We start from the raw sequence: 25,923 nt of genomic DNA, 5'->3' as shown, positions 1-25,923 counted from the left end.
AACTGCCTTTTGATTTAATTTACTCTGACACTAGAAATCACAGAGAGGTCCAAGTTTATACTGGATAAGGGACTGAGACACTCATCTAGGTTCTGTAGGACCTAACCCAGGTCATAAGTGTTAGATGAGCTGTGCTCATTTAGGCTAATTCCTTTGGGATGTAGTGAACTGGGAGCAGATGGTGGTCTGTAATCCAAGCAGGAGCAGGATGCTGGCCTCTGATAGAGTATATAATGCAAGACATTCTGAGTTTTGCAAGACACTCAAAGGAATTGTGGAAATCTGGGAATAGGATGGATCTTAGAAGCCTGTAGTCTGCCCTTATTAAGGTATTCAAAGGTTCAGCCCTTGCTGTGGTGGAAAACTGGATTGGTCTCAGCAGTATGCAGCCTGGCCTTGTTAAGGATGCCATATGTAAGTATTGTGGGATGTATATGTAAGGCTAGTGAGCCCAGGAGCATTATTTAGACATTTCTATGATTAATTTATTCAAGAATAAAAATAGAACCGTTGGAAGCTAAAGTGCATTTCGTGGGTACTTTCATATTTAAACAGTATACTTGTTAGGTTGATTGATATCTCAAAAGCAGAGTGTGGTGACCTGGCATCCAGTCCTGGTAGGGTTCGTCATTTGATCTTGCAATGGAGTTGGGCACTTTATATAAAGTGGATGCCAGTGGAGAGAAGTAACACTAACCAATACTTTAATTCTTGATTTCAAAGACCCTTTTATGCAATTACAGATAGATTGCTGAAGTATAAAAAACAATTTGGAAATGGTCCCAGCCTTTCCCAAGCTTGTGATAATATTTATTCTTTCAGGGTTGTAATGGGCTCGATGTGTGGCCAGTGAGACAGAATGGTGTCTGTCCGGCATTGTTAAAACATCCTGAGATAATCTGTGGCTGGCTGCCCCCAAAAGGACACAGATGGAGGGTCTACTTCAATTAGGCACGGAGAAAAGGAGTTGAGCTCCAAATCATGAAGGGAGCACAGGATGCACAGACAGAAGTGCTTTCTTTGGCCTCTGGATAATCCCCTGCACATGAACACAAGAGGGTCTGTGAATGTCTGATTTATTGCCACTATCAGCAGAATTTGGACTAAGCAAGTGTCTCATTTTATATTTTATTTTTCTAACTTCAATTTGGAAATATCATCCACAATGTAAGCATGCTGTGAAGAACTGTGGCAATGTTCTGTCAGGATGGGGGTCTTCCTGCTGACCCCGGCCTGTACTTTTGCCTTAATTTTGTCCATGTGTTATGCAAGCTATATTGCAAATGTTTTGAGAGGCAGGGGCATGAAAGTGGAGCCTGGCTGGACCCCCTCACCCTTGTGTTGTGCTTAAAAGCCTTTGAGATTACCAGTTCTCATTGTTTTAAGTTTCAAATGTGTTGTTTACCTCTTTGACATTTATCAAGTTTGGTGCTGTCAGTCCAAAATGTAGATTTTTGCAGGGGTATTTGAAGTTCACTTTTTGGCATTTCATCTATTTTGACGGCTACAACAGCTATTTTTGTGACATTCGTCATGGTGCCACTCATGATTTCCCTAATAGGAGTGAATAATGCTTTTTGTCCTTTTCATTAGTCAAGCGAAGATATGTAACAGTGCCATTTCTTTCTTCACTGGCATCTGCAAAATGATGCATTTGTGCTGACTTTATGGTTCCAAACTATGCAGGTTTGATGTATCTGTTCACTTTGTAGTTTGACAGTACAGCAAAGTTTATATTTCATTTGTTGACAAATTCACCGAGTACAAGTCCTCCAAATATCCTCCAATGGCAGTTTCCTGACAAAAAATTCTTGCTGCGTTTGTCCAAAGTTACCAAAGTTCTGCAACTTACAGTTTACTTCATAGAACAGTTCAGGCAATAGTGTAACTAGTTTTCAAAGGATTCTACAGTCCAAATATCTTTGTTTTAAAGGATTTAGTAAAGTTAAAAAAAATAGTTCACACAAAAACAGACAAAAAATTGATATTACAAAGAAAAGAAAAGTTCTTTTATAATTTTAACAAAAATTATATTCAATTCAATGACGCTCCATGGAGCACAAGAACCAAAGAAATTGCCCTAAAACACAGAGGAAATCATATGCACAGACAGTCCCAATACAAGATCAAAAATTGAGCAATATGGTTCAACAAAATCTAGAAATCCAATAAATCAAAGCATAGAAATCACAGGTAAACTTACCACTTCAAAATGAACCACCAGGAACTGGCGCTCCAGTTTTATAGGGTGGTGGGCAGATCCTGGTGGTGACTGAGAGGTGGTCCCATCTCTTGGAAGACGACCCACAAGACCCACATGGAAAAGAGCCAAGGCACTAAAAAACAAACATAAGCAAAGGCAAATAAACATAAATGAAATCAATACATACAAACACAACATAAAATATGAATTTGAACCCCAGCCAGGAGAGTGGGATACAAGAGATATAACAATGACATGATATGCACTCCTGTAACAAAAAATGGATGTGCTGGCTGCCCTAGCAATGTATTGGGTTTCGGGTCCTTGTCATGGCAAATAGCGGTGCAGGCGAGCGCCATGGCTGACATGAAAAGAACAGCAGAAACAAAAAGTCTTACACCCTAATTGCAAAATGAAGTCATCTACAATATTATGCCATCAAAAACAAGACCTGCAAGCTCTCCTGAGCATCAATCCAAAACATTTTTTCAAATGCCCTTATGGGTTCTTGTGTTTTGTGCTGTGCTTAGGTATTTACTGTTTTTTTACCTATTCATCTATATTTCGACTATTCTTAGGATTTCATATTGGGAATTTGTTTGCATTTGGATTTGTCTTTAACAGGCACTGTATGTCTTTTGTGCTCTTCGGAAGGATACATTTTTTTATATATAGCGATTTTTTGTTTGCCCTTTGTACTAGCCAGGTTTCATGGTTTTCACTTCTAGTGGGCATTTTTGGGACTATGTGCGGTTCATAATAAATTCACTGTTTATAACAGATTACATTTTATAATTCGTACTATATAACATATTTAGTTACGTCTTTATGTAAGTAATGAGTAATGTAACAAAGTTACTCTGAAAAGGAATGACCCCAAACCTAGTTATCTGAACACCCTTGAAGTAGTAGTTAGAAAGTCAGAAGCCAGCTTGAGAAGGTGGAGGGCTCTTTACAAGAGTGTATGGACACAGAGACCCCGAGTTCATGGCCAGTCTCTCTAAGTGAGTTTGCAAACTGGACAGGGAAGCTTGTGTATGTCAACCCTGGAGGTAATGCCATTACATCACTATTTTGTGTGTTCAACTTTTATGGGCGCTGCCAGTTTGTGTGTTGGCCTCCTGAAGAATCCTATCACTTTGTATTTATTTCTTATGTGTCTATTTTGGACTTTTAGACTGACAGGATGCTATGTTATAAAATATCGTGTCTGTAAGGATGAGGTAAATAATTTTTCATTTTTGTTTATTGTTTGCTTATAATTTGACTGCATCACCATGTTGTATGGTAATTATATATATACTGTACTAGCTGTGTATGCCTGTGCTGTAAAAAGTCATGGTTTCGTTTTGCAGTCGTGCTCGCCCTCCTTGTCTATCAGCTGCTAAGCGAGCTTCTCTCTTGTTTGTCTTTCCTCGGTGGTTTCACTTGGCGACGGAGTCACTTTCTTTCAGCTTCATACTGTAGCCTCGTACTTCTTTCTTCTTCCAGCACGTTAACTTGGGGCCGCCTTGCCGGCTCTTTGAGCTTCATACTGTAGCCTCGCACTTCCAAGCCGCCTTGGACTTCTGGGCAGGACAGGCAGACACACACACTTCCACACGTAGACGTTTATATATAAGGTATTTTTAAATTGCTGCTACCATTTTGTCATTTTGTATTTCTAGCTTTTATGGACTCCTCCATTTAATGTGTCTGGTCGTTAACCTGTCATGTGCTTGCTGGACATGTGATGCATATGCCATGTGACCCTTCATATCATGGCAGCCATGTTCTGCTGTTGCAAAATACAATTTGGTTTAGATTTTGTTTTGTATTTATGTGTGCTCTTTGAACTTTGAAGTTTTGTGCACCCTTCGTACGTTGGTGAATGACTCTGTTATGTATTGTGTGTTTCATTGTTGTTTTTTAATAGGTCTATTGTTTTTTTTTGTTACAGTCATAATTTTGTATTGTCCCTTTAACTCTAACTGCTCCTCCATTCCTTGTGTTTTGTGGGCGGAGCCCCAGGAGGCGGGGCCATCCTGACATCAGTCCTTCTGAGCCCTCACTTTGGCTATTTAAGGCCAGGGCTGAGTAAGCTCGAATCAGGAAGACATTGTTTGTAAAATATGTTTTCTGAGTATTGCTGTTTTTGTTGGACTTTCCTGATTTATTTTGCTTTAGTCATTGGTTTCTCTTTTGGATTGCAGATTTGGACTCGTTTGTTTGGGTTTGCCCTTAATGCAACTCCTTTTTGTCTATTTTTGTTCTTTTGAGCATTTTGCTTTTATTTTTCTATTGTTTTAATGAAATGCTTTGTTCCTACAGATTCTTTCTTTGTCCTTTTGTACACAAGCCAAGGGCTGATTGTGATGCTTCTCCTTGTGGAACTTTGGGTTATATTTTGGGACATTTCTTACTATTTTCTCAGCCCACCTTGTCTTGGGTCTGTTAAACTGGAAGCCTGCAGTTAGCAAGTTTTGAAGCTGGATTTGGGTCGAGTCTTCTTGGGCAGGATGGTTAGGCTGAGCCTTACATTTATGGTCCTTTTAGACCTTGCACCAATTTTGGAATATTGAGACTCCAAATCATACCAGAGCCTAACATTTAATGTACTTACTGTATCTCTGCAGTGTCCTAATGATTCATCTAATGGCCCTAAATGAAACATTAACAAGTGAGGTCATTCTGTGGCCTTTAAATAGCCCCCCTAGTAAGTTCTGAGGTGTTCTGCAATGTCCTGGCATCCTATACTGGGTTGTGTCCTGACTGACATGTGGTTATACTGAGACAGACCGCAGTCTGCTGCAACATACTGTTAGACCAACAATGATGTGCTGTCATGTGAATATCTTCATATTTCCAGCCGTTGCAGCCTGATTTCCATTGAAATACATGTAAAAAATAATAATTAAAGATTTGAGCTTTTAAAAAATATTGGTTTTGTAAGTTACCCAGGTGAAAAAGGGAGGAAATACAAATGACATCTAGCAGAAATGAGCTAAGAGTGAATTATTTACATCTGCTGTCCACATGCAAATCTTACTTCTGGGTGCCCTTGAGATATGAAAACACAACATAATACTTTGTAAATGCTGCAAGCTGAAAGAGTTAACTACAAATAAAACCAATCACTGAGGGCAGATTGTTTGAGACCACCGGGCACCTTTTGGTGCACATTACTAGATTTCAGTCTTGTTCTGAAGCTTATCTCCAGTTCAGAGGCCTGATGGTGTCACACCAGTTAGAGCTTTAGCCTCACAGCTCCTGAGCTGACTTTGTCTGTATGGGGTCTGTACATTACCCCCATGTCTGCTGCTAGAATGTTATCTTTTTTAAATAGTGTGTTACATTTTTTTTGTGAATTTGTAATTTTCCCTTTAGTCCCTCGCTTGTTCTTTGTTGACCTTTTTTGTACTACTTGTAGTTTTTCCCTGGCCTGTTTTCTAACTTCTGCAATGACAGCCTTGAGGTGTAACCTAAAATGCCCCCCCATAGTCCTGTTGCTTATGTTCTTCAGCTCACCTTTCTCTCTCTCTCTCCTCACCAGTCTCTCTTTTGGACATGGTACATGTCCTTCGGTTTGATTCTTGTTTTCGACTTTGTTTTTGACTGCTTTATGGGCTCATTTTTTCAATCAATGATAATAAAGTTAATAGTTATTATTATTATTTGTATTATAATAAAGACTGTTTATGTGGTTTTGGGCCAGGGATATGTTATGAACAAGTTAAAGTTGCTCAGGTAAGAAAGAATTGTGGACCAGAAAATGGAGAAATTGAAAGGGGCAAAACAAAGGACAGTCAACATCAGGCAGGTAAGATAAACAGCACAGGCATCAAAGCCCAACAAGCATTAAAAAGAAGAAAAACAAGGGCAAAGGTACCTAACTATTTTTAAGAGAGAGAGAGAGAAGTCAGGAGCATGCACTGATACAGCGCGTTGCCTGACCCACCACATGACGAACCATCTCAGGATCCCAAATTAGAACCCGAGCATAGCCGTGCAACAGTTGATCCCTCAGCCCCACACTAGTTGGAATGGAATGAAACAGCGTGAGTTTTTTGACAGTGGCTGGCGTGCCAGTCCTTCCACCAATACCCGGAATTTCCTCTTGCAAGTGGGAGGACCGGCTTTTTCAAACCTTTCCTAAATTACCACTCCTTTTACTTTACAATTTTATCCATATATAGCACCTGGATACTGGTGAGGACATTACATGTCGCTGTACTGCAAATCGTGTTCTCGGTAACAAATATGTGAAAACAACATGGCAGACCAATTATACCATAAAAATATTGATAAAAATTATAAACATAAAGAAAAACAGATGTGAAAAATAATATACAACAGGGTAATATAAGCTTAGGGGCCTTGTGGACTGTGCAGGCTGCAAAGCCTGCTTCTTGAGTTTGGGGGTCAGGCTTACGTTTTGGTTTTTGAGGCCTTCCATATGTTCCTAGGCCTCACTGAATTCTTGAGGTATAGTTTTAGGGTTAAAGCCTGTGTTGGAGGTTCGTGAGGTTTCCTCAAGGTATGCTGCTTTCCTCCCACATTTCAAAGATGTGCAGGTTAGGTTAATTAGCTAATAAATCTTCCCTTCCTCTTTAATGGATCCATGATCAGGTGCAATAATCTAATATTCTAAACTTTGTATTGACGCACTGCTTGCTCTCACGCCTGCCCTTATAACCCAGTAGTTGTAGACTGAGCACAAGAATGACAAAATATTCATTATTTTAATTCAATCATATATAAAATAGTAAACTACAGAGTAAAAGACAAAAAACAAAAGAATTAAAAGCAAATGAGAAAAGGTTTTATGGTGTAATGTCTTCCAAAGGAGCTTTATGTGACTGTTTTATTTACTTGTATTAACATTCTTTGAGAGCTAACAAAATCAGATTTATTAGGAGAAAAAAGAAAACAAATAAATTCTTTTATCAATGGGATTGGGCTTGCAGCCAAAGAAAGAAATGAAACAGTATATACAGTAAATGTCCATTTTGGCAAGAATGAAATGTAACAGATGAAATGAAAAACAGCCTGTATGTTGCTAAAATAAAATAAGGCTAATGCAAAGCAGAAATGTTCTGTCAACACGGAAGCACAATAAACGTCACAAAAGAAAGACAGAGGAGACCTCAGGGCGTTAGGCTCTGGAGACACTAGAATTGCTCATTCATATATTTAGAAAGCAGCGGAAATGAGGAAGACTATGGATCAGAATTACCAAAGTGTTAAATACACAACCAGTGTTATGGAGAGAAGTGTAGGACAAAAAATCACTGCTTTATTTTATACCTTGCTTTTTGTTGCATGCTCAGCAAGAAGATGAAGAAAGGACGACACAATACAAGGGGTGGACATGTTTTTTGAGTAAATGAAGGACATCATAGTTAAGAAAAGAGCAGAATGAATTATAATGTCCACTGAGGCATTTTATAAAGTAACTGGCTCAACATTGCATGTCACAAAGTGGTACTGAGTGGGAAAGGGGAGAAGAAGGAATTAAGGTGACTAAGCAGTTAGCCCAGCTGCCTCTAATGACATCCTAAAAGTGATAAGTAGAACAATCATTACATATTACACAGAATAACAAGGATACTCCGAAGGTTTTGAACGGCAGACAGCAAGTGCAGGCTTTCAGTTCTGTACGTGACATTCAGGAGAGAAACAGAGGATTCACATCTGGAAATGGTTTAGACCTGCATAGTTAGCATGGCCAGCCGGCTTTGAACATCTGCCTTGGCCTTGCACTGCTTTAACATGTCTAAGTAAAGAGTGGAAAAATGCAGCACCGTGTTATGGCGTGTTGTAGAGACCAACTAGAAATGAGAGGAGGGGTCATGAAAAATGAAAACCTGTGACAAGGCTGTGTCGTGGGAATAGGTGAAAGCCCAGAAGAGCATGACTGAGTCTTGGTTTATCTTTCCATGAGATAAAACAGAAAACAGAGAAAAGTTAGGTACTCACCTCGGTGGAAGGAGGAGGTATGGTGCAGCTTGGGGTACCAATGCAAGCGTCAGGACAGCTGCACCAATGCACTGTGTGGACGGAGGTGATGGACGAGCATTGGTGAGTGCAGGAGTCCTATCGGGCCACACCAGTATTCAGGGGAGGTTCCAATGCCCTGGTGGTACTCAATTGCCTGTTGAAAAGAGTGACAGGTGAGATGCTAGTTACAGTAAAAGAACCTGTGCTAGGGCCTGGAGAGATTTCAGGGAGAGGTTTAGCAGAGTGGGGTTCAGGAGAGAAGACTGGACCATGGATTTGTTCTGTTGAAATGCATGTACGCACGGGAGTACTCGTGACCCCATTGCTAGTGGAGTGGTAATTAAGAGATTGAATGCAGCAATGTTAACTTGGTGGGGTGCGAACATGGTAAGGATTGGAGAGTTGTCTGGCCAGGATTGGCTGCAGACATCTCATGAAGATAGTTAGATTCTGTTGGTGTGATGTGTTTAGCCGTAGCAATTTACCAGTTTTTTGCAAGCTCCATGAAAATAGAAGGTGATGCAGTGTTCTGGGGTTAAGCCCTCCAACTGTCTAGTGAGGCGGTGGCAAGAACCTGGGAAGGACAGATGCTGCAGTTGCTATTGGGAATCGCCTGGAACTGCTTGTATATTTCTGACAGTCTGTGGAGTAGAAAGAAGTTATGGTAGTGCCTACAAAATGAAGTCCTCTGAAAATTCTGAGAACAGAAAGTATTACTGTGACCTGGGGGTGTGTGGTCCTAACCAGTGGCAGAGCTCAGTGAAGTCTCTTTGCCTTGAGCAATTTTGGAGAGCTTAAAGAGAGCAAGAATCTAAAACTGTTTAGTTTAGTTTTTGATTGTGTCAGTACACAAGGGCTGAATTCTATTAACCCTTAACTACTCGCACCATTTCTCTTCTCGCAAGTATTTGCATGGTGTACTTTATGCACCAGTGTTAAAATAGCTACTTATATACACACTGTGATGTTATAATATAAAACAATGCAATAATTTTAAAATGTACATGTATTTAATGTAAATTAACACATTACTGAACAGTATAACAGTCTAGGACTATTATTATTATCTGAAAATAAACCTGATCCACTTCTCTAGTGCTCATTCAGCCTTTGCAGGATTTCCACATGTATCACATATCACTTCAGTTGTTGAATGTTCTTTGCAGACAAAGTCATTGCAAGAAGAACATCTCATCGTTGTCATACATATGTAAGTACCCATGCAGTGTACCAAATGCATCATGTGTAGTGAATTAAGCTGAGGATAGATGGCGGATGCTGTTGGTTGGTTTAAGTAAATAGGTGCTGGACTGAGATTGGCATACAAAATACACTGGCGTGAGTAGTTAAGGGTTAATAAAAAATAACGTGGCCCAAATCTGTGAATTGGCACAAGTATAATAAACCATTTTTGTATTTTTTTTCTAAATAAATTTGTGTCTGTGTCTCTCTATCTTCTCACTCTGGTTACTCATTTACAATTACAGGTGGCCATAGTCTGAGCTAAGTGCAAGATGCTGTTGCACAGGCCATCACAATACTGTCAGTCCCCCTAAATAAAATGACCATGAAGCAGGGAACGATCTGATTTTTAAAAACAACATTTACAACTCACTCATACATTGCTCACCTGTCATAATCCCTTTTTTTCTTGTAAGTCACTTTCAAGATATAATGATATTATGTTATTATTCAGAGTCATGGAAGGGCCAAAAGCTCTCTGAACAGCATCGGGCATTAAAACAGATACCAGACGTGAATGAGCCGCCACTCCGTCACAACAATAAGGGGCCAGAATCGAGAAATTAACTGAACTTGCACTGCTTTGGAATGTATGGTGGATGACTGGATTATATGGAGAAAAACAAATATACACATAGGGAGAACATGCAAACTTGATACAGGCAATGGTGGAGCACAGAATTTGAACTTGGAATTAGTAGTGCTGACCTTCTGGCTTGAAAGAAAAAGCAAAATCTGCTCACTGGAAAAGGAAGCAATACAACATAGGTAGATATGGCAAAACATTATTATCACTTTGACAACCTTTGCATATTGGAACAAAACAGTCACGATGTTGAATTTGAGGAATGGAAGGTTACAGAAGTTAAAAATTGAGCTGACTGACCTCAACTTAAGAGCATATGACAAAGGCCCCCAATTTATTTTGCAAATCTAGAGAGCCTTTTGTAGTAGATAAGGTACAAGGATCAAGCTAAATTGTTTGTGTCCTTCTCAGACTACTGGGTACACAGAAAGGATTGTGATTTGGGCATGGTGGAGGGCTTATGCGCCTCAGTAATAATTGTGAGTTTTGTTGTCTGGAGATATGCACTCATGATAGGGTCATTGATGGAAAACTAGCATAAGGGGAGAGGTCAGAAAAACACCAGTCCAAAGATAAGCCTCATGTGAGTTCCAAGATCGACACCTTATTTCTGCTCTACCAGTTTTTTTTTTCAGGTTAATTTAGTTTTTGCACAGTTGTGACATTGTTGAGGAGAGTCATGGATATCCTCTGCTAAGTGTTACTGTAATTTTAGATTTCTAGATCTTACTTACTTACATGCTTTATCTTTTCCCATTGTACCTTATGGTGTTGAGGTCTTAAACTGATGACTATATTGTTTCTTATTTTTTTCCAGGATCTTCACTTGTTCCATTGTCACCCCTCTCTTTCTGGCTGCTTCTTCAACGTCTTCTTCCCATACCCTTCTAGGTCTTCCATTCTGTCTTTTTCCTTCACCCTTCGTTTCAAACACTTTTTTGGAATATCTTGTTTCAGTCATCCTTATTATATGCCCATACCGCTGTTGCTGCTTTATTTCTATGGTTTCCACGTGTGGTTTCATTTCCATTTCTTCACAATTTCTTTTATTTCTTATCAGTTGTCTTTTTGTGTTACCTTCCACTCGTATTAAATACTTCAATTTGACTGCTGCTGTTTTAGATCTTTGTTTATTTAGTATTGCCGAAGATTCTGCAGCATATAGTATTGTTGGTATAAATATGGTTTTATATAGATTTGTTTGCTTGCAGTTTGCAGATCATAAGCCCCAAAATTTAAAGGATAATAGCTTCACTGTTTTATTGATTAATTACTTAAAATCAATTGATTAAGGACTATTTAAATTAGGTCATAAAGCAAAATAAATTTAAGACAATACAAAAAGCTAATATATAAAATACAATACAGAAGACAAGAAGAACATGTAATAAAGAAGGGTCAAGGTACAAATATACTATAATGAAGAACAGGCCACACAATACAAAAGTCAAAATGCCAAATAGGCCCAGGAATACAAAATGCAAACATGGAAAATAGGCCTAGCAAAACTGAGGGCCAAAATACAAAATGTGTCAAAGAATACAAAAGGCCAAGAAATACAAAATCAAAGAATTCCAAAACAAATTTTACCTAATTTTTATGCTGACCATATTCAGCCTTATTGTCCTATTAAACCGAAAGAACTACACAAGTTGTCTTCTTTGGTCGACTGTTTGAAAAAGGTGAATAATTGGCTACTGCCAACTACTTAAATACTCAGAAAATTGAGGTTTTAATCCTTGCCCCTCCTGTTCTGCATCTGGCAGTTTCTCAAGTTTCTCCACCTCTTCTCACACATCCTTATGTAATTTAGGTGTCATATTTGAACAATCTTTGAGTTTTGAAGCACGTCAGGTGTCTCAGTCATTGTTGTTTTTTCATTTAAGAAAAGTATCCAAGTTCCTTTTTACTTGGACTGGGATGGAAATACTAATCCATGCTTTCATCTCATTCGATCTGGATTATTGCAGTTCCGTGTTTACCTGTCTACGTGAAGCTGGTTTGTCTCGTCTTCAAACTGTCCAAAATGCAGCTCCCAGGCTTTTAACACATTCACACAAATGGACCCACATTCAGCAAATTTGACACACTCTACATTGGATCCCAGTAAAAGTTAGGATTCAGTTCAAAATTCTGGTACTTACTTACAGAGCTCTGCATGGTCAAACTCCCCAATGTATTACAAACCTCCTTCAACATTACATGTGAGGCAGTGCTTTTAGATCTGCTCATTTAGATCTCCTTTCAGTTCCTCATACCAGATTAAAGAAACGTGGGGATTGTGCATTTCAAGAAATTGTTTCAAGGTTATGGAACAGTCTGCCACTGTCGCTGGGATTAGAAGAAACTACTGAACTGTTTAAGTGTCACCTTAACACGTGTCTGTTCAGACAGGCATTTGGGTAAACTTGCTTTGTATTTTGTTTTTTGATATTTCATTTTATTCTATGTTTTATGTTTGTTATATTTTTGATATTTCATTTTATTCTATGTGTTATTGTTCAGACATTTGTCTATGATAGATGCACTATAAATACATTTCTGCTTACTTACCTACTTAATACAATCCAATGTTAGTGAAAAGATAAACAGGGCCCAACGACAAAGAAAATAAACTAATTGCTACAACAGGGAGCCTGCTTAAACCATAAAGTAGGCCACCTCAGTCACCTGCACATCTGTCTTATCAGGAGGACCTGCAAAAGGATCAAAAGGAATAAACAAGAGAACACACAATTAAACAAAGAAGATATCCAATGAAGAATTATTAAACAATGACAGAGACATTAACATAAACAATTTCATTCATAAAAATAACAAAACATGTAAACACGAAACAATTGACAAAATTTAAGCCAAGGACAGAGCCCCAGCAAAACTATGAGAACTGCTGTGGTAAGGGCATCACTGTGTGATGTCACAGGCACCATTTTCTACAAATTTCATACATTGCATTAAAGATATACAGGTAAAAAAAGAAAATCAGGACAAGTACTTGAAGAAAAATGCAACTTGTTGTTTAGAAAAAGAAAAAAATCCATCCCTTATTTGAGAAATGTACTATTAAAACAAAATAATGGTGTCTGACATCAACTAAAGCCTCACCGACAAGTACGATTGTCCCGTTGTGTAGATGATGTGGTTGGAAGTTTTTCAGTTAGAATACAAGAATCAGTACTGACTGCTAGCTTATTCAGTAGTCAAGGCACTCAATTTCTGTCAATAAAAAAAATTATAAAAACCAACATGACTATGAATTTAGTTTTGTTTTAATGCACCTGATATGAAGATCAAGACAATAAGAATACGATACTATGATGTCATCTGTCAAAACGCTTTTTACGACTGCCATATAAAGATTTCTACTCATCTCAGAAGGCAGAGGTGCTAGTCTGCCTTTTCAGTCTGGCAAAAGTGCTGTGGGTCCCTTCCAGGAGGACAATTATTTGTAACCCAGGGAATCTGTTTCTGCAGTCAAAATGATCAGTTAATAAAAACCATTACTTGCCAATCCAAGCCCAACATATCCAGACAAGTAAGTGACAATTCAAAGGTTTCTTTGGTTTTCTGGGGCAATGATAATACAGCTGTGGTTAGCTGAGAAGAATGTAGGGTGAGACATTGTCTGGACCAACTGCTTTGGTAGTTTTTTACCTTCTTTGAAGTCTTGTGCACTTAGCTCTGGAGTTTGCAAAAAGTTTCTATGAAGGCTCTTTATTTGTGTGTAAAATGGATATAAAACTGTTCAGCTCATCTGGAAGTGAAGTACCAGTGCTAAGTGTCTTTTTTATACTTTCCTTACACTTGGACAGCATGATGATGCAGTGGCCAGTGCTCATGCCTAACAGATCCAGCTTCAGGGTTTAAATGCGGTGTATGGGCACCGCCTACTTGTATGTTCTTCTTGTGTTTAAGTTCATTTTTTCAGCATAAAATTCCCTAAAATGTGGCCATTAAGTCAACTTATACTCTGTCCAATGTGGTTAACCCTCACCCCTTGCTCACAAGATTGGCTTTGGCCCCCCATGACCCTAAATTGGACTAGAAGGCTTGACAACATCTTACCTTTACACTTGGTGTCAGTATGCAGGCATTGAAATGTAAAATCTGGTGCATTAAGCTGTATTTTTAGTTTGCCATTGTATTACTTGTCTTCTCAGGTTAATAAGTAACTTTTTCACGTACAAGTTAGAATTCATCATGCTAGAATACAGATGTCCATTTTTACGTAAATGCAAGAGTCAATATAATGGATCTAAGAATTTTTGGATTCAATAGAGTCTTCCTGGTTGGCACACAGCAGACCACAAAGTTCTTGCTGCAGAACTAATTCTGCATACCCACTAAAATCAGCGGGGAAACCTTTGAATGCGCACAATAAAGATCGTTCAAGGCAGTTCACAAGTTGTTACTAAGCAACATCTGACCAACACTATCTTTTCTATGGTAGGCATTATGTTCTTTAAGTTTTTACAAACAGGAAGCAGGAGAACAGAGGTGTTGTCAGACTTACCAAAGTACGGACATGCCATGGAGTGGTACACCCCTTCATTAGTGAAACAGAAGTAATCCATGATGTTATTTCCTCTGGTAGGAAAAAAGACTTTCTAAAACTGCTATGGTGAACCCTGCATTTAAAATGCAGCAGTTTTAGTACTCCTTTATGATGAAGTCAGCTTCTGGGAGATGTTTTCACTTTTACTGATGACACTTTGAAGTTATTCTGAGGTGCTTCACTATTAGCAGTGAGAGTATGTGTATGGCCATCATAATATCGGAGCAGAGTCACAATTAAGCCAGGAAAATAGTAGGCGGGGTGCACAAGACTTCAAGACTTAGAGAGGACTTTCATATCCATGAACCAAACATCACTGGCAAAAAAGCATACACCTCAATCTTTACCTGTGAAGCTGAATCAGCAATTCAATTCACACAATCTACTGCACTATGTATGCAGCAGATTGACAGAAACTGTTGGGGTCAGCCATGTTTCACTGAGGCAATGCATGCCAAATTCTCATATTACAGCAGGGATGTAATATGCATTATAACTCTTCAGGCTTTTTAATCTAGAAGGCCTTCTAGAAGGACAGGTACAAGGCAGCAGTAGTCAACTTACAAGCTGTCGGAGCTTCAGAAGTATAGTATGACACCTCTCTTCCTGGAAAGAAGACATATGCTTTTTTGGAGAGCACATTCTGCAAGTTTGTTTTCCCCTTAATAAGGTGTGAGGTCACATATCAAAAATCTGGTAGTGAATGGCAGTTGTATGTGATCATTGCCATAGAATGTAAATGCTTCTGGATACATCAGTGCAATAAATCATAATAAGTGACCATTTTTGGTTTTCAGTGCTCAATCCTCAGTTCTTACATTGATTTGATGATTATTGTTATATTAGTACAGATTCAATGTTACTTGAGGTACAAGCAATAGTAATAAGAGTATACAGCTAAAGGGAGATCCTCATCTCTTAAAAAAAGACAAATCAAATAATAAAATAAATAAACATAGTAGTTAAATCCATGTTGGACAGAAAACTTCTGAATGTTTAAAGCAGTGACTAAGATCATCAGTTTTACACAATTCTGTTCTTATTCAGCAGCAATGAATATACATACCTATTCCTTTTTCAAATTTTTTCAACCTAAAGGAAAACTGAAGTATGTTAAATAACAAGCAGCAGATCATACCAACAACTGGGGTGTTCACATTTTCAATGATAAGCCATGTTAACAGCTTCATTCTCTTTCAACTCAGGTCAGTTCTTTAAAGGCTACACAGATGTAAAACTGGAGAGGAAAATGAAGTTCAAACAGTCTCCAGTTGATAGTAATGACCCATATGGCTGTCAATAGTCTTCTGAGGTACTTGAGCAAAATAACTGGTGAACTGTTGCTAAATAATCATCTGTAGATATACATATGCAGACAGAGAAAGAGAGGGAGACTTCCCACATTAAACATTCATCTAAATCAAATGAATTCTTTTATGATGACCACCATGTACTGTCTGGCACCATTCTGTACAAAACTGCTTTCATTGCAGAGTGCACGCTAATTCAGGCCAAAGGCTTCCGGCCTTAATTGCACCAGTAAAATGCATAATTTATTAAAAAATTAAAACTGAGTACTTCAGATTTTTAGAATTGTTTGGGTGGTGTGCTAAATAATATATGTTGCAATACCTCACTGAAGGCACTCTTCAGACAACAATCTCATGATAACACCACTGAAAAAACAACTCAGAAATATTGTTTATTAGTTTTTTTAAGAGTTCAAATTGATAAACCACCCTCTGGTAAATACCAATTCATTCTTCTAAACCAAACTGCAATGCTCCTGAATTTATCTTGCAAAAAAATGGTAGCAATTATTTGCAGCTGTCACCACAATGGATATATACACATATTAATTTACAAGTAATAAAAATTTCATATCATTGTTCAAGCTGCAAAAGGATTAAGAGGAAAAAAAAATCTGAGGTTAAGTATAACTGTATAACTATTAACAGTAAAGTTAGGGAAAATAAAACTGAGTGCTATAAACAGCACATCACAGTCTTGTACATATAAACATCTATTTGGGCAAAGGTTTGGATAAAAGTTGTACAGCTGTGGGATGAATGGAAATCTTCAAAAATGCATCATTCTCATCATGCTTTGATTTCTGTGTTCCTTTCAGCGTGTTAATAGACAAAGTGGTCACAACTGGAGATCCTTCCGTGCGGTTCGTGCCTCATAGTGACCTCCATAGGTCAGTGGCATCTGTCACACTGTTGCTTTGTCAAGATTTCTGTTTCTGCTGCAGTGTTTTGGACATCACCTTGGTCACAGTTCCTGAGACATGTAATCCCTGCATATAAAGACTTTTTACAGCCCAGGTGATCTGCGGGTTTATTGACCTTGCAGTCTCTGGAAGAAATAATCCGGTCTTCATTTTTCTGCTGTTCCTCTAGGAATGCTGTAATGGGATGCACACAGTGGAAACCTGCACAGCAGGGATAAGATCCTCTTCCAGACTTTGGTTTATTATCAGTCTATTACTTTATTCTTCAAAAATGAGAGTGCTTTTACCTAATTTTGCCATAAGAGAACGTTCACATGACTTATTTAGCAAGTTAAGTTTATTGCAGCATATACTGTAAATTCAGATTGGATTTTATAGAAAGAGTCAAGAAACCAATCTTGTAAATGGCTTATAGAAAATATGCAAGAGATTTGCAATCATAATTGCTGTAAACAAATGTCCATTCTCTTTTCAACTGAAACTGTGAGTTTTCCACACATTTTCCATACCTGCCATAACATCTGAAAAAAAGGAAAAAGAGCCATGGTAATTCAACATTATTTAAAAAAGATTACTTCAAATGCAAAAGTGCAAAGTTTTCATTTTGTAAAGCAAAACTATTTACCTGAAAAAACAAGAAACTAATGAATATGTATTGAGCTTCCTATACAGTTCAAAATGATTAATTAAAAGTATGGAGCACTGACACCTTAAATAGCAGAAAATAAGAATACTTACTTAATAATACCGCTAAATAATACAATAAGTTTGAGTAGTAAATAAAATATACACTACAGTATAATAAGAACTTAAGAAATTTTATGAATGACAGAAGACCATCATTCTTGTTTAACTAGCTAACAACTTACTTGTCCCCATATTGCAGCCAGATAAATTTTAAAACCTGTTACTCATCTGCCTAAAACCATTTGATTCGGTAGCTTGTTCCTGATTTCCACAACTCTCAGTGTGAATAAGTGGTTCCTAGTTTCCTCCTTGAATTTCCACTTACATTTTCCAGTATGTGATTCTCTATTTAAAGAAGTCCACTGAATCAATTTTATTGATACTTTGGAGATTTTTTGTAGAATTGGATCATGCTTACAATATAGATTTCTAAATTCATCACTAAAGTGATATAATTTCCTTACCACGAAGTATTAGAAATTGTCCCTTAGTCCAGACAGTTTGATTGACTTTCTGAAAACCAGAAAGAGCTCTCATTGTGTGAAGAGTTTTTGTATTGTTGTATTTTTTTAGCTTTAGGTTTTATATTTTGGATTTAGAAATGCAGTCTTGTATTTTTATCTTTGCCCTGTTCTTCAAATTATTCAAATCATATTATAGCTTAGCCTCTGGCTCCAGGATAAGTTACTGTCTCTAGGTTTGGTATGGATATGTTCAGGTTCTGCACTGTTCTGCACTGTTTTTTTCTTTTCCTGGTGTTTGAGCTCTTTTTCTGAATCAGACTTAGTATTTTGTTTAGTTTTTTAGATTTGAGGTTAAGGCTATGACTCTTCAGGCCAAAGCTTGACTTTTGGTGAGTAGGGATTAGGCTGCCTAGGGTATGGCCAAATCCAGTGCTCCAGATGGGTCCAGATTACAATTAAGGGTAGGTCTGGCTTTTTGTGTAAAGTTTCTGGAGGCTTTTCCCCCTTTATGTGCTTTGTTGTGGCATGATTACACAACAAATAACAGTTGTGCACTGAAGAGAAAAGTAAAATGTCTGGGAAAATAGATGGAAAAACATCCAGATTCTTATCCTTAAGAAGTGCAAAATTGTTGATAGCTTTAGAGTACTTGGCTGTGGTTGGGGAAGACTGATCAAATCAGAGTTTAATACAGAGTTAAAACACCTAACCATTTACATTTCTGACTGTGCATACTGAACACTAAAAAAGAATACCTATAAATTCCTTATCACCTCAGTTAGGTTTATCAGAAATACAGTAGTCTAGTTTCATTTAGTTTTTCTACTACTAAAACATGCAATAAGTTAGAAATCACCTCTGAGGTCACACAATGGTCACAAAATTAATTGCTTTATGAATCAGTATTCCTGCTTCTGTTATTTTAAGGCCAAAACTGGAATAAAATACAAATACATGTCCAACCCATCCTTTTTCCAACCTTGTTTGATCTTTAATATTTAAATAATTCTTTAAATATCTGACTTCAGTAGTACTTGACATTGCAGCTAATAGGTTTGTCGAATAAGGCTGTTTTTTCACTTCACCTTTCTTAACACAGATATGTGCTACTATTTTTTGTTGTAGGTTGTCAGTGTTTTCAGAAAATTTTATTTTGCTCTGCTTGCATTTGACTGTGGAAATGTTTCACACATTCAACTATGCAATCTTTTACAATAAATAAATGAATAGGAAAGAAACAAGTGAATGACTGCTCCCCCAACACAATCCCTGACAAAATAAGTGTAAAAGAATGAATGAAATACAGTCTGAATAACACATGGAGGTTCAATTTTGAGATTCATTTTGTGCTGTATTAAGTGACCTGTTTTTTTGATGAATTACTATTTGCGATTGTAACTGAGACTGTCAGCAGAGAAGTACGAGAATGCACCAAGAGATAAAGGATAGTGCAACCTTACAGCCATATGACAAAATTAACAGTTTAAGACAGCTTTGAGCAGCAGTTCAAGTTTAGAGCTTGCACCTTGTCCTGTTAAAAAGACACTCAAACTAAGTATCTTCAACTCTAAGCTCAATCTCTGAGAGAGTCTTTAATTTCAGAAAGTCAAAAATCTTTGTGACAGTTAAGATTACATCTTGCCTGAAGAAGGGGCCTTGGCTGCCATGAAAACGTGCATATCTGTTCAGTTAGTCAATAAAAGGTGTCATTTTGCTTGACTTCACATTACAGTTAATTGTAAAAGCTTCTTTTCTGTTACTCTTTTCATCACTGTCAGCTACTTAAGGTCAGCTCCATATGATTTTGGACAATGACATAATTTACATCATTTTGGCTCAGTACACCACCACAAAAAATTTGAAATAAAGCAAGCAATATGTGATTGAAGTGTAGACTTTCAGATTTAATTCAAGGGGTTTAACAAAAATATTGTATGAGCTGTTTAGAAAAGACAGACTTTTTATGCATGGTCTCCCTATTTTCAGGGGACCAGAAGTATTTGGACAAACTAACATAATCATAAATATAATGATCATTTTCAATATTTGATTGAAAATTCTTTACAGTGAATGACTGCCTGAAGTCTGGAACCCATGGCCATCTCCAAGTGCTGGGTTTCCACCTTGGTGGTACTTTACCTGTCCTTTAATGCAACTGTCTTCAACTGCTGCTTGTTCGTTGGACTTTCTGTCATCAGTTTTGTCTTCAGCAAGGGAAATGCATGTTGAATTGGGTTGAGGTCAGTTGATTGACTTGGCCATTGAAGATTATTCCACTTATTTTGTGTTGAAGAGCACTTGGTTTGCTTTCACACTATGTTTCGGCTCATTGTCCATCTGTAATGTTAAGCATTGTCCTATCAGTTTGGCAGCATTTGGCTGAATCTGAACTGATAGCATAGCCTTATCATTCTGCTACTTTTGGCAGCAGTCATATCATCAATAAACACTAGTGACTGACTTCCATTCACAGCCATGCATGAGTAAGCCATAAAACTGAATCTACCATGTTTCACAGATGATGTGGTATTCATCAGATCATGAGCCGTTTCTTCTTTTCTCCACATTCTTCTCTTTCCAGCATTTTGGTATTTATTGATCTTAGTTTCCTTTGTCCAAGAAAATTGTTCCAGAACTGGACAGGCTTTTAAAAAATGTTTTCTGGCAAAACCTAATCTGTCCTTCCTATGTTTGAGGTTTACCAGTGGTCTGCAGTTTGTGGTAAACCCTCTGTCTTTACTTTCATGAAGTTGTCTCTTGATTGTAGACTTTGGCAATGATAAGTCTACCTACAAGAGAGTGTTCTTGGTTTGGCTAAATGTTGTGAAGGGATTCTTCTTCACCAAGGACAGAATTCTGCAATCATCCAGAACAGTTGTCTTCTGTGGTTGCTGAGTTCACCAGTGTGTTCCTTCTTTTTAGGAAGGTACCAAATGGTTAATTTGACCACTCCTCATATTTCTACTATTATTGTAAAGGGTTTGTTTTGTTTTCTCAGTCTAATAATGGACCATTTTTACTTGTATGGACAGCTCTTTGGACCTCATATTGACAGTTCACAATGACAGCTTCCAAATGTAAATTTCACACTTGGATTTTTTGTTTTTCACACCATTTTGAGCAAACACTTGAGATGGTTATGCATGAAAATCCCAGGAGATCAGCAGTTGCAGAAATACTTTAACCAGTCTGTCTGTCTGTCACTAACAACCATGCCACTGTCGAAATCACGAAGATAATTTTTTTCCCCTTTTCTGGTGTTTGATATGAACATTAACTGAAGTTCCTGACCTTTATCTACATGATTTTGTGCACTACGCTGCTGCCTTATGATTAGATGATTAGATAAATGCATGGATAGGCAGGTGTACTGGTGCTCCTACAAAAATCCTGTTAGACATATAAATGTGTGTCATGTATGCAAAGAATACATTACACATTTTAAAAATAAACAAAAACAGTTTTAAAAATAAACATAACCTGTGGCAAGGGAAAACCCTTTCTATAGCATCAGATTATACATTGGCATTCGATGGCATCAACAGATGAATGGTAAATGTGAACAATATGTTGTCGCAGGTCCTGTATGTGCTCCTGTTCAGAGTTATGACAACAGTGTAGGAGTCAATGTAAGCTTGAAAGAAATGGTAGTTGTACTCATGAAGATATGAACTGCAATATATGCATTTGAAGTAAATGGTGTGTCACACTTTTAAAAGGACTTCCATTAAGAGAACAGATTACGAAGAGCCCCTGGAGATGCATATTTCAGTACTCAAAACACCTGAATCAACAAATCTGACTAACAACATCAGTAAATGCACAGATGAGGCTGCACAACAACCACGTTCTGACTGAACCTCAAAGCAAATAACTACAGAAATTTATCATTACTGTCTAATAGGAAATCTAAACATGCCATGAGAAAATAGCAGCAAACTCCTGAATAGATACCAGCAATTTTAGCTTTTTATTTTCCCTCAGTGCCAAGTCTTTTGTTCAGTATCTTTGCTCTCTCTCTGATACTGCAGCAGCAGTTTAAAACAAACAGACTGGAGGAATTTTGCTGTGGATGTTTTAGGAAGAAGCCCTGTGGGACTAGGCTTAGTAACGCAGGATTTCACTGCTTTTCACTACACACTTTTTAATGGGTTGTCCTCAGATGTGTATTCTAATTTTGACTACCCCCATGGTAACTCTAAATGTGAATGGAAGAGCTCCATTCAGGAAACATCCACAGATACAAACTGGGATAAATATCAAGCAATGCTGCAACCTGTCACACACGAGTGAGTAGGGGGCAGCCTACGGGCTCGAAGGAGTGTGGAAAAACACAAGACAGGGTTACAGGACAGCGCATTAATGCCTTTTTCTTTTCTTCGCCAGGAAACAAGAAAACCGAAACCCAACAAACTGTAACTTGACACACCGAAGACAATAACAACCTCACACTTACGCATCAACCTACCATCCACTCACGATGACGATATTTCCGACTCCCCTGGGCAACTGTTCTCTATCTCCAGTTTGACTTTTGTTATGCTCGCGACTGGTACTGCAGTGCTGACTTTTGGGCTGAGTACTGTACACTATACAGGGATGGTTCCCCAACTCTTAACGCTGGTTTCTGTCTCTTATCCTCGTTCACAAACCCAAATGTGGGTTGCAACCCAGTAGCTGAGAAACTGCCTTAAAAGATGGTTGTTGCCTTACAAAAACTTTTAAATGTCTTCCAAGACACAAATATTACTGACTATACCTTTGAATTTGCACAATGAGATTATGAAATATGCTTATGTGAAGAGATTTTAAAAAGAAATAAAGGAAAAATTACAATTTAATGGTATGGGTAATGACATGAACAGAAATAGTATTCCTATTGCACAGCTATGAAAGAAAATCATGTGCATGGTGCAGAGAAGCATTACAAAAAATCCGTCATTGGCCTTGCATTTACTGTAGCTTTAAAGGTCATTTCCATAGTCCGCATCAAGAGTTGCTGATAAAGATTACTGCATTTAGTATCTGGAAAAAAAAAATATGTCCATAGGTTTATATGCTATCTATGTTACTTTTTCCAGTAAAGTGCATTGGGCATTCCAAAACAGGAGAAAATATATTAAGATTCCTAAATGCTGCCATCTCCTGCTCCATCTTGGACAAGCCTGCTATCCTATTGATAGCACTGGGCTCTTATATCATCACTTACATGTACGGTATGCTTAGTTTAGTTAATTAGCAATGATATTTAAATAAATGTTTCTCCCTCTTGATGGTAAATGTTTTCTTTTCATGTCACTGTGTTGCAGACCTCTGAATTTTGTTTAATAACACTGTGTTTTTGCCTAGCCTTACTGGCTTTGTTTTACCAGCTGCTATTGTACAGACAGTGTCACTATTGTGTACCTGCTGACTAGCTTCAAATAGCAAGCAGACCTGGATTTGAATCCAAGAATCTGCAGCAATGAAGCAGTAGTTCCAAGTACTGCACCACAATAGCAGTCTTGTGATGTGCAGTAATATTTTAATGTTTCAGTTTAACACTCAGTTATTTAAAGTTTTTAAGAGTCTCTCATTTTTATGTATACGGAAGAGGAAAAAAACTAGCAAGAGATTATGTTAGGACAATAATACAGTCATGAGCATCGAGAGGACAAGGATCTGGGGAGTATATGGAGCTTTAAAAGGGGGAAAAAGATCAAATGCAGAGCTGGGAGAAAGGCTTAGTGTGGTTACGGCACATCATCAATTGAAGAGTAGTAAGCTATGGTGGTATCTACATTACAGGGAGAAATTAAGGAAATGCCTAGATTAACAGAATGATGGGACACACCAATAATGGATTTGAACCTAAAGGATACCTAAGACACATGAATGTATAAAAAGGGAACATGTGCACAGGCACCAATAACTTACTGGCCATAGCCTCTTTCAGCTGCTTACACTACTGAGGCATTGGACAGGACTAATTTAGATTTACGTTTAAGTACAATGTAGAAATATCATTGTGTTTGAATATGGAACTTCTTATCAACAATCCATGACTTGGCTGTTCTTCTCCATCCCAATACTCCAGGTATTTCCATTATACCCACATTAGGATTGAAATAATCCAAGGCACTACAGAGTCAGTAGATGGTACTCTTTTATACAACAAATTCAATGTCTCTTAAAAACTGGGAATATCATTGGCAGGTGGAAGAAAACTTGGATAGACACCTGAGTAGTGTCCTAAGTATTAATTTGGGCAAGGTCCTTCTCTGTAATTGCACTATGATTACAAAACCCCATAGTTCTCTCAGGATCACGAGAGCACTGGGTGTTATGAAGTTATTTCAGCTAAAGGGACCCCATTAATGCTGCGTGGGGAGATAATGATGAAATGTAAAAGACTTGTTAACCAAATTTTCATCTCACCTATCTAGTCTAATATCTTGATTCTTATTTTTGTAAGCAAGACAGTGCATTTTAAAGTAAAATAATATACACTGCTGTACAGTTGAGTAAGAATTGCATAGGAAATAGAACAGATTATACACATATTCAAAATATTTATAACATTTACTTCTTTAATTTAAAAGTGGAAAATAACTAATTGTATTGACTTAAAGTTCATGCTTAGTTATTAATTTGTCTCTTGATTTATTTTTCCAAAAATATGCTTACCTCAAGTAGGTTTCTCCACTAACATCAAGGCCAAAGGATAAAGGCAAGAGAAAAGAATAAGAAAAGAAACAGAAACTGCAGAGAAAAGAAGAAAAATGTTGAAAAAAGAGAATCAAAGGAAGAACTAAAGCAGATTATTAGAATGGAAATGTTGAATAATATATGAAATACACTGGGATGCACTTGTAGATACCATCTTTTATGAATTATTAATACAATGCTTCCTTCATTCAAATTACAGGTCAGTATGATGTATTACCCTTGATAGGCTTCAGTGGTATGTGGCAAAAGATTTGATTAACATGAAAAAACCATTCAACTAAGGATGAAATGTTTATTCCTAATACAGAGTAAAGTCAATTAATTTTCAGTCAAGAATCAAATAATTTTTAATAGAAGAAAACAATCTGTTTGGATTTTGCAACAGTGTTAACAACTATGATGTGAATGTGCTAATATATTTGTTGCTCTCATATATACAGTATGCAGTATTATTTCTCAAAGTGCAAGGTGGCACAGCTAAAAGCTGAGTGGTTGGTGCTTGTACAAACAATTGTTAAAATATTTTTCTAGATAGATATCTAAACATAAAAGTACACAAATGGCAGTCTGGTAGTGCCATGTAAAAATTAATATAGAAAAGCCTGAAGGGTATTTGTTGTTTAATTAACATATCATTTTGTTATGTTTTTTATTAAATAGGAAACGGAATGTTATCATTTTATTTTTAAAAAGAAAAATGTTTTTACCTTTTCCTCCAGGTCCTTGATTTGTCTCTTCTGAATGTCAGTTTTATCTTCCAGATCTCGAATTCTCTACAGAAGAAAAAGTATTTAATAAGAAAAGATACTATTAATTTATAACCCTGACATGAACATTTTATGAGAAGAATATTTGAGATATACAAACTGACAAAGCCAATACTTTGTTTTATTATTAGGACAATTAAGCCTAATAAACTAGTTAAAAATTTTGAAAGTCTGCAATCAGCACTGCGTAACTGGATGTGACAGTAAACACTGAGATTTTTCAGACTATGCATTTGTAAATCACTTGCAAGAATTGCCGTTTTATTTTTTTTAAATAGCACTTGCTGTCATCAATGAAAATGAACATCCAATGATAAAAATGTAAGGGATGATTTTTGAATTGGATGGTGGATGATATGTGTATTAAAATTGGATAGATTTGTTAAGTCTTTCTTGTCATTGCTCTCATCTAATGTCAGTATACAAGGAGTTTTTAAAATCTATCAACATATTTTAAGGAAAAAAAGAAACCTGCAATTAAAACAAAACAAAAATCAAA

The 25,923-nt window shown here is 37.3% G+C and overlaps 1 protein-coding gene and 1 long non-coding RNA gene across 2 annotated transcripts in view; both read right to left on the bottom strand.

The window, feature by feature from the left end:
- Nucleotides 1-25,923, bottom strand: part of LOC127529612 (uncharacterized) — a 356,389-nt gene that overhangs the window by 178,738 nt on the left and 151,728 nt on the right. The gene's annotated exons all lie outside the window — the stretch shown is intronic.
- Nucleotides 16,249-25,923, bottom strand: part of jakmip2 (janus kinase and microtubule interacting protein 2) — an 81,757-nt gene continuing 72,082 nt past the window's right edge. Inside the window, exons 20-22 of the mRNA XM_028812727.2 lie at nucleotides 25,365-25,430; nucleotides 24,616-24,690; nucleotides 16,249-17,319 (exon numbers count right to left, since the gene is read on the bottom strand). Of these exons, the coding sequence (XP_028668560.1) occupies nucleotides 24,640-24,690; nucleotides 25,365-25,430 (117 nt within the window). The 3' untranslated portion in view covers nucleotides 16,249-17,319; nucleotides 24,616-24,639. The remainder of the gene's footprint in view (nucleotides 17,320-24,615; nucleotides 24,691-25,364; nucleotides 25,431-25,923) is intronic.

The sequence above is a fragment of the Erpetoichthys calabaricus genome, chromosome 11 (genome assembly GCF_900747795.2).
Source record: "Erpetoichthys calabaricus chromosome 11, fErpCal1.3, whole genome shotgun sequence".
Classification (NCBI taxonomy): Eukaryota; Metazoa; Chordata; class Cladistia; order Polypteriformes; family Polypteridae; genus Erpetoichthys; species Erpetoichthys calabaricus.
This window is presented reverse-complemented; position numbering and strand designations above follow the sequence as displayed.